The following is a 9,788-nucleotide window of genomic DNA, read 5'->3' as shown; positions in this document are numbered from 1 at the left end:
GGGGGGGGGGGGGGGGGGGGCCTCAAGTTTCACGGCAGTCTGTGCAAAAACTGGCAGCAACAAGGCTGATAAAGATGGAGCTGATTAACAGTGATGAGCAGCTCGACCCCGTTAAGAGATCCATCGTCCTCCAGACAGACTCACATTCACCTGACAGGTGTGAGGAGGAAGGACTGACTGACATGTTCCTCAGGCAGCGTCCACACTCACACGTTTTCATTTTAAAACTAAAACCGATCTCCGTCCAGACTGACACACCTGATACATACACATACAGACATGAGCGATCGCCTACACTGAGCATGTGCGAGCCGGCGTAAACAGGAAGCTGATTGTCTACTCTGCAGTTGGTCAGCCCCAGAGTTTTCAAAATAAAACGGGTCCAGAAGAGTTTCTGAAAGTCTCCGTTTTCTTGGCTGGAAAACTCCGGAGTCGTGCGGAGGAGATGCGTTTTTAAAAACACAAACGCAGCAGTGTGGACGAAGGGGGGAAAACAAAGTATCAACTACAAAGTGAAGCTCAACCACACTGGTGAACATCTGGAGTCACTGCTGCTCTGCTAAGCTAATGCTAGGCTAGTCACATTTGTTTTATAGCATGACTAGTTTAGTTTTACTAGTTTTTATCCTCCACTGGATTCAGCTTCTGTCTTATAAAACAAATGAATTACCAAGATGTTAGTTCACTGACGTCTATATTTATAAGATTTGGGGAATTACATATTTTTATGGCATTTAAACGGTTAAATGGACACTTATTCCGAGTCAGTCCACACACTCCGTCCTGCTCACTACAGCAGCAAATGTGGATCAATCCGCCGCTGAAAATAGTCCTATCTGGAGAACTAGTTGACTTACTTTATTATTTTGACATCTGTATAAACAAACAGACTCATAATATATCAGGGGGGGTTTAAAACTTCACTATAATATTTAAAATATTCCTCTCTCTCTTTCTCATCAGTGTTTTATTTATACCTTTTAATTTTATCCACATTAATCTCAGTTTGAATTCGTCATATTTTCTGTTGTAGCGTCTTAAACGTGAACTGGTGTTTTTTGATATAAGTATAATATTAAAGAGGGTGTTTCTGGAGCTTCAACACATTAAATTTAAGACTTTTTCATATCACATTAAATGCACTTAAACAGCAGTTTTACAGTGGCACAAGGTAAAGTATTAAAGTTTGATGTAGGGACAATATGGCTTAATTATTACTCAGTACTTCTCCACAGAATAAAACAATAATTCCTGATGATATAATGAATGAAACCGATGCGACCTGAACCTGGATGGTTGGATTCACCAATTAAAATGTTTCTGCTGAAATCAGAAGGCAAGAGAAAATGTTTACGAAAATATTTTCAAAATCTTTTAAGGCCTTTTTTCGTGCAAGATAAAAAACACAAACAGATAGGATCAATATTCTCACACACTGCTGTGATGTCATCGCTCATTAACACCAGTTTGCTGCTGTGAAACTAGAGGCCCGAGTGTTTGATGGTGTTGGTGCTGGAGGTTCTGACCATGAGCTTTAAAACAGGGCGCATGTTAAACTACAGAAACCAGACTGCGTTTCATCTCCTCCGATGACGCCACGTCTCAACACGTTCAATATTCCAGTCCGTCCTCCGCAGCTCAAACTCACGTTAGGAAGCAGCAGAGTTTTAAAGCTCAGAGCGAGGCTCCACCCACCTCGTGACCTCACCACCATCATGGTTCCCTCCATGTCCTCACACTACTGAAGCTACACAGACAAACAGATATTGATTGGTGTTGAAAAGCACAGTGGTGGCAGGTCTCCAGCCGGCCCACACCCCAGAGGACCCCCCCCCCCCTAACCTACACCAGCGGCAGCCATCTTGTCTCTGAAGGCGGGCATGTGACCTTCGCTCGGGGATCCGGACAATTACCTAAACTAGACTCAAAGCAGCTGGAGCTGTGGGTCAGTTTGTGAGTGGAGGAGTCACCGCTGGGGGGGGGGGCAGGTGGAGGTCGGACGGAGGCCGGAGGTCACCGAGACGAGCTCCTCTCCTTGCTGACGCAGTCGTCCTGGCTGCTGGTGTCTCCGTTGGCCGTCATGCCGCAGGTGCGTCTCTTCTTCCTGCGGTGGGACATGGCGTCGCCCTCGGAGCCGGACTCCGCCTGCAGCAACACAGAGAGCAGACGCTGTGACACACGTGCAGTTACAACATGAGTGTTACATTACAGCGCCGGAGGTCTGTCACATGTTGGCAGCTGTTGGCAGCTGTTGGCAGCTGTTGGCAGCGCTGTCTTCAGACCGTCTGTCCCTGCTGACGTGACGGACGCTGTGTTCGGACTGTGGGAATTTATATAAGCAGGGATTGTAACAGTCTGTTGACTCGACTGCACCACTTTACATCCCACACGCTGCAGGAAGACGCCGCCTCAGCCGACAGTCACAGAGAAACACAGGACTGAGGGTGTGAACCGGCCTGGAGTTCTGCTTTGAATCTGAAAGTTCAGCCCAGACCAAAGATTAGATATTGACCGGATATTCAGATGCTGCTGCTCAGGTTCTGACTAAAACCCAGAACAGATACACGTCACTTCTCAGGTCTGTGTCCTGACTTCCAGGCAGATACTGGGTTTCAAAGTTTTTCTTATTGTCTATCAGTCACTAACTGGTCTGGGCCCTAAATATACGGAGCTTTCAGCCATGATTCTGCCCCCTGCTGGAACCATCTGGAACCAGCTCCCAGAGGGTCAGAGGCTGCTCTGTGCTCCTCCGTCTTCATTTAATCTTTTAATCTCTGCACCTTAATGATATAATTGTGTTTTAAAGCTGTTTTCTTATTGTGCTATTTACTTGTATTTTGATGCTTCTTTTATTTCTGTTAAGCACATTGAAGCTCTGTGTTTGATAATGTGCAATACCAATACATTTGCCTTGCCTCCTTCTCCTTGGCCTCAACACCTGAACCTCAACACCTGAACCAAACCCAGGGCCCCCAGCGCCAGCTGCCTGGGCCTGGGGGGGGGGGGACTCAAATTTGAGTCCATTATCCCTTCCTGAATCTACTTCCTGTCACTGCTCAAGGGCTGGACAAACAAAGGGGGAAAGATGTAGGTGAACCATCAACTAAAAAACAATAAGCAGAAGCACTGAATAAAGGCCAGAGGGGTTTCTGCAGAACATTATGATGTCACAGTAAGGATTGACCTTTGACCTTTTGGATATAAAATGTCATCACTTCACCATTTTACCCTTTTGTCTGAAAAATTGTCAAAATTAGTGAAAGAATTCTTGAGTTGTGGTCAAAAATGTGTTTTGTGAGGTCACAGTGACCTTTGACCTTTCAACCATCAAAATCTAATCGGCTCATCCTCAAATCCGAGTGAACCTTTGAGATAAATCTGAAGAAACGAACGACCTGGGAACGTAATAGCTCAAACTTGGTGACAACGCGGTGACATAATTAATACAAACACTTGCATCAGAGTCGGAGTCAGACGAGCTGGAGGAAGATGATGACGAAGAGTCACTGGAGCTGTCTGATGCGATGCCCGTCGACTCCTGCAGGTCCACTTTGTCCGCCAGCGCCGCCAGGTCGGGCCTCTCCTGCTTCAAGATGCTGCAACGACAAATCCAGTCAAGGTTCAGTGCGACCCCGCCCACATGAGATAAAGATCACACGCCGACGTGGCGAGGTCGCCGACCTCCAACAGGAAGCCACTAGAGGAAGAAAACTGCCAGTTCGAAAATGAAAATGGCCACTTTTCATTCTCATCTAGAATCAATTTAAAAACCAGGAGACGGAAAATAAGACACAAAGAACAACTAAGATAAATAATGAGACTGTGGTTGGACAGCTCGGGGACACAGGGACTCCTCAGAGATCGATCCTTACCGATACCACTTCCTGGAGAGCTTGGGTCGTCCTCGGACTGTTTTGTGCCACACGATGGGGAAGTTGGTCGTGCTGGCGAAGTTCTGAGTCACTGCGATTGTCGTGTCCAGGTTGAGGACGACGTGCCACCATCCACCTGTGGACACACAGCTAGTTACCATTAACATCAGGGGAAGAAAAACAAATCTAAACATGACTGGATATCAGATCTGATTGGTCGTGACATCAACGATCAATCAGCTCTGATGTTTGGAGCCGCTGGAACAAACCTCAAACTTCTCTTGGTGCAGACGGAGGCACCAGGTGCCCGACAGGTAACCCACAAGAAGTATGTTCAATATATATTTATATTATTTCACAGGTACAGAAACATTAATGAAACAACAAGGTCAGTGAAACTGTCATTCATCATCATGTTGTATTCACCACTGGTAGTCCAGGCTGATGAGAGCCAATCAGGAGAGACCGTGGGTGTGACCTCATCGTTTACAGAGGTCTCACTTTCTGTCCAGACTACAACACAACCCCAGAGTTTTCAAAATAAAACTAAACCCCAGAGTTTTCAAAATAAAACTCAACCCCAGAGTTTTCAAAATAAAACACAAACCCAGAGATTGCGAAATAAAACGCGGCCAGGAGAGTTTCCAAAAGTCTCAGTTTTCGGGGCTCGAAAACTCTGGAGTCTTGTGGACGGGCGGAGGAAACGGAGAAGAAGAGATGTGTTTTAAAACGTAGTCGTGTGGATGTAGCCTATATATTTCAAACAATGTAAATACACAGTCATTCCCTCCTGTGTCTGTGTGTCTAATCTACAGTCACACAGGTGAAGTCTCAACCCTGGACCGACGCCCAACGAGCAGCTGAGGGTTTAATCTGTCCTCATCACCATCAGCTCTGGTAGCATTAGCTGGAACTAGGTCACATCCGTTTCACTGTCTGTTGTCACACAGCGCTGTCTACAGTGCCAACACACCTGTTAGGTCGCACAGGTGCTGAGCTACTCTGGATTGGCACTGAAAGAAAAAAAAAAGACCAGTCTGGGTTCTGATTGGCCGGCTTGTAAAACAGGACAAACACCACTCACCCATGACCTCCGGGAAATGTCTGAGAATGTTTTGAAAACGCTGCGTTCGTACTTAGATTTTTGGTAAACCAATCTCATGTACGACAGAGGCTTATTTTAGAAAATGATACTTCTTCACTGACCAGGCACAAAAACGGTCTCCCCGGGTTTCTGGAGGATCTCCAGCGGCGTGAACTCCGGGGGCCAGTTCGGCTGCTGCGTTCGGGGATAGACCACGTTGAACCAGGTGATGGCCTCGTCCTGCTGGTTGCCTCCGTCCTCTCTGGTCACTTTGATCAGCTCTCGGGGTGTGTTGGTGGGGAACAGACACCACCTCTTGTGACCCTGAACCAGGGCGTTCCAGGCGCTGGTGCCCAGCGGGTCGATGTGGATGCCGGTGCCGGAGCGAGCCGGGCCCATCACAAACCATCTGTGGAGGAGACGAGATGTTCTGTGTCACCAGGTAAACTCGTGACATGTGAAAGATTCCTTCAGTACCATGAAAAGTGCCATTTTGTGAGGTCACTGTGACCTTGACCTTTGACCTTTAGCAACCAAATTCAAATCAGTTCGTCCAGGTGAACTTTTGCACCAAATTAGAAGAAATTCCCTCACGGCGTTACGGTGATATTGAGTTCACCAGGCCAAAATCATGTTTTGTGAGGTCGCTGTGACGTGACCAAAGTATCGTGTAAATAAATAATGAAATGCTCACGAGCTTGTCACTCTGACACTGAGCCGCTTTGTTGTTGATTAAGATGAAAACTAAATAAACAAAGATCAAACCTGTACGGCGGTCTGCGCTTCTCTCCTGCGAACTGGAACAGGTCGTCCCTGAAGAAGACGGGGACCTGGTAGTCCTCCAGCAGCTTCCGGCGTTTGGCGTGTTCACCGTAGCTGCTGTCGAAGATGTAGAGCGGGCTGTCGTCCCTGGTGCTCTCCAGGTACTCCACGTAGTACTTCATCTTCATCTTCACCGAGTATCCGTCGTTGTCCTCCCCACACTTGAACTTCTGGTTGCGGTATTTGCGTTTGAGGCGCTCCATAGTCCATTTCTCTCGGGCGGGCCAGGTCGCCTGGGAGTTCAGCAGGACGACGGGTTTGTAGGGCCGCTCGAAGCGCTGGATGAACTCTTCAGGACTGAGGTGGAGGGCGTCCGCGCGCTCTACGTTGTCCTGTAACACAGCGTATATCAGTAAAGAGTGTGCCGTTCTGAAGGCATGTCCAAAATCCCCAAAGCCTCTTCCGTCCATGTGGAAGACAAAATATTTAATTACAAGAGATTTTTAACTGTTTCACCAGTTGAGGCTCTACTTTCTAATCCTTCAACAAGGTCACTTTTAGCCTCCATCCCATTTCTCTTTCTGATATTATAAAACATGGGAAGTACAAACTGGGGCTGATATCAGTGCAAAGGGTGTGTGCATGTGAAAACACATTCTTGCGTTGAGGAAAGCAGGTCAGTGCTGTAATCAACCGCTTTGTTTCCCTCTGGTTTAAACAGCTCTGTTGAAACCTGAGGACACACCCTTACTGTTCACCCACCAACGCCACATCCAGCTGCTCTTAGTGTTACACCTTTTAAACTGCTCTGACCACAGCTCTCCATTTTGTAGTTTTATAGCCGTTTACATGACACTAGCAAGATTAACATCAGGATGCAAACCTGCAGTCAGGCGTCAATATGAACATCGACTCTGGTTTTAATTGCTTTAATCTAAGAAATCCCGTTTTAGAGCAACTTCAGTGAACGTGATGGAGGACAAACTCCACAGTCCTTATTTTGTTTGAAAATGTTTTCCATGGAATTAAAATGAGAAATCCAAATGAAATCAAGTGTATCTTCCACAGTAAGTCTGTTTAGTACAAAAAATCCCTATTTTTCTTACTGTCCTTCTGTTGTGTCACAAGTAAACACTATCCAGGGAAACACAAAGAGGCAATTTTGCACTAAACTCACAGAAACTTTGAAAGATATCCTCTTGATTTATCTAAGTAACCCTTCACTAGCTGTAGATAAACTTGCAGGACACAAGGATGTTGATTTTGTCCTCCTTCACTTACAATCTAACAAGGGATCCCTTATAGTCCAGTATGAACAGGAGGAATGATGACAGCAAACAAAAACTGACCTGACTGTTGATTTAAGACAGACCTGAAAAAAAGTAATTCACTACATTAAAACTGGCTGCAACAAACAAACTAGCTTTTACAAAGAGATGATGCCGTGATGATGTTTACAGCAACTGATGGGAGTGACTGTTGTGTTCATGACTGAACCAACCGAATGAGTTTTAATAGATGCACAACTATAAATACGTCACACAATCTGGAAGTTTCTTGTGCAGTTGAACATATTATAGGTTTTAACATATTTTATTTGTTTCTGGGGTGAAAATAAGTAAATCTAACCTCTGCATCAAGCCGTTCTTCAACTGAATGAACTTGTACTTTTTATTTCCTGAACCTCATCGTACTTTGTTAATACTAAAGTAGCATTAATTGGAAAAACTCAAGTAAAGTTTAAATACCGCAAAATTATACTTACTTGAGTAAATTGGTTACCTAATCATATTTCAATTATCAATACAAGCTATAAATCAACTAATAAATTATGATGCATTACTACATATTTACTGCTTTCAAATCTGTTTCACTTTAAACAGCTGCAACCTTACAGTGATGAACCCATTAATCCATCACTAATTATATCACTATAATATAATATTCATTATTTTGAAATGGGCCATTCTGCATAATGATTATTTTTATCTCTGGTACTTTAAATATATATTGATGTACTTATGTACTTTTGCTTGAGTAAGATTTTCAGAGCAGTGTTTTTACTTGTAACAGAGTATTTTTACGTTGGTGTTTAAACATGAAGTATGTGATACAGTAGGAGGAAGTATGCAGGGGCTGGAATGAAACTAACTGGGTCACAGAATTTGTGGTAACACCGGCTCCTCTGTAGCTCGGTGTCTACGTGACAAGCTGCACTCCTGCCGTAGCCACTGTTAGCTTAGCTTTCGATGCTACATTGACAGTTACCTTGACGGTGCGGTGTGACAGGTCGAAAGTCTCATGATAACCGTGTTTTATCCAGTCTAATGAATCCTTCAGTTCGGGTCTGGCGCTCCGTTTCGCCTCTTTAATCCTCTTCTTACTCTTATGGTTCATTCCTCCTCCTGGCTTTGTCGCTGCTCAGCTAGCTATCGAGCTAACCCGGCGATACCACACAAACACATTCACTAGCCTGCTCTGGTACCCGGCTAGCTGCGCTGTTCTCACACTCTCTACTTAACCGTTTAATAAGTCAACAAAACCACAAGTCGGTTAATGTGTTCAACTGGTCCTCAAGTCTGTACCAACAGAAACAAGAACACTGTGAACGCCTGCCTGGATGGTACAGTTTGGTAAATAGCTAATAAGAGCAGCTAGCTGCCTGGCCACACAATGCTTTTGCAACTGATTGACGTAATTAGCACCCGCCCATGTGGTAGAATAGAAAGCTCATTGGCTTACAGCGCCTACGAAAGCAAAGCATTGATTGGCTGAAGAGTAGAATAAGCCTTCCCGCCAGGCATATACGTGGATTTGATTGGCTGTGAACACGTCCTTCTTGTGATTGGAGTCGGTGCGGAAATAGACATAAGGCATGGCTGCTGCGGGTGTTATATCAGTATACACATTAATGAAAGTAGTTGATATTAACTTATAATCAGGAGACAAAACTCCGGAATAATAATATGGCGATGCAATTATGTGTTTTTTAGGCTATTAGCTTACACGATGGCGCACAGTGGAGCCGAACCGCCTAGCATAGCTTACAAGGTTTTCATGTTTGAAGACAATAAGAAAAACAGACAGGAGTCACTGTCAGTCTCCATACCCGAGGTCTGTTTGTCTTTCTTAATACACCGTCATACTGCATGAACGGCCATTTATAATATGAATATATGTGAAACTGACTTTGACACAGCCGGTGTGTCGGTGCTGTGTTGTTGTCTCACGGAATCAAGGTGCTATCTCTTCAAGAATATATGACATTAAGTTTATTTGATAAACATAGATGGTCTGCAGCCGGCCAGATAGACTGATATGTCTCTACCGATGATCCACGGCTAATTTAAAATAATAATAATCTTATCAATCGACTAATTGTTTCAGTTCAAATTCAATCCCAACTAAAGCTTTTTTCTTTCTGAGCTTTCAATTGTTTCGACACAGTCGTGGAGTCCGTTCGGTTGTCATGGAGTTGCCATGGAGATGGATTAGGATCTCATCAGCTGTTACAATTACATGTCATTTTATTTTTGTAACTCACTTCACTGATGAAGACCATGTGATACACTTGAAAGCACAAGATGAAGTTAGTGCGGACCCTGAGTTGTGATGGTTTTTGACAAAATATATTATGTTATGTTATTAACATTTTATTCTTCAAGAAGACTCTATGATTCTGATTTATGAATTTATATTGTGCTTACATGGTTCATATTCCTAAATTACTTTGGTGTCGGCGTACCAGGGGTCCAGTTGCATATTTTGGGGACCCCTGGTACCAGGACCCTTTGTGGTCCATGTGGAGGATGTACAGTAGTTTTATATGCGGATTTTCAGAAGCTTCCAACTGTTAGTATGTTGTGTCCGAACTTCAAACAGCCTTGTACATTTAGGATTTCATAAGCAAAACTGATGAAATAATATTAATGTTAACAGTAAAAGTTAGGGTTAGATAAAACTGATGAACATGCTGGTTTATGTTTTGCTGTCATTGGTTGCTCGGTGATGACCCATGATCCTCTCTGTCAGGTTCTGGATCCACAATATGGCATGTATGTGTGGCCTTG

General features: G+C 44.3%; 2 protein-coding genes across 2 annotated transcripts in view; one reads left to right on the top strand and one right to left on the bottom strand.

Moving 5' to 3' along the window:
* Positions 1 to 6: 6 nt before the first annotated feature.
* Positions 7 to 8,366, bottom strand: jmjd6 (jumonji domain containing 6, arginine demethylase and lysine hydroxylase). Its single transcript, XM_023406734.2, has 6 exons — positions 7,987 to 8,366; positions 5,722 to 6,110; positions 5,079 to 5,365; positions 3,873 to 4,008; positions 3,458 to 3,596; positions 7 to 2,145 (listed from the first exon to the last, which is right to left on the bottom strand). The coding sequence occupies exons 1-6, from the start codon at positions 8,113 to 8,115 to the stop codon at positions 2,014 to 2,016; spliced, it is 1,212 nt and encodes a 403-aa protein (XP_023262502.1). The 5' UTR covers positions 8,116 to 8,366; the 3' UTR covers positions 7 to 2,013.
* A 97-nt stretch (positions 8,367 to 8,463) lies between these two features.
* Positions 8,464 to 9,788, top strand: part of LOC111655372 (histone-arginine methyltransferase METTL23-like) — a 2,874-nt gene continuing 1,549 nt past the window's right edge. The window contains exons 1-2 of the mRNA XM_023406732.2: positions 8,464 to 8,832; positions 9,751 to 9,782. Coding sequence (XP_023262500.2) covers positions 8,728 to 8,832; positions 9,751 to 9,782 — 137 coding nt within the window. The 5' untranslated portion in view covers positions 8,464 to 8,727. The remainder of the gene's footprint in view (positions 8,833 to 9,750; positions 9,783 to 9,788) is intronic.

Source organism: Seriola lalandi, unplaced genomic scaffold (assembly GCF_002814215.2).
Source record: "Seriola lalandi dorsalis isolate HSWRI2012SDOR001 ecotype SW California unplaced genomic scaffold, Sedor1 jcf7180002054315, whole genome shotgun sequence".
Taxonomy (NCBI): domain Eukaryota; kingdom Metazoa; phylum Chordata; class Actinopteri; order Carangiformes; family Carangidae; genus Seriola; species Seriola lalandi.
Note: the sequence above shows the minus strand (reverse complement) of the source record. Positions and strands in the feature narration are given on the sequence as shown.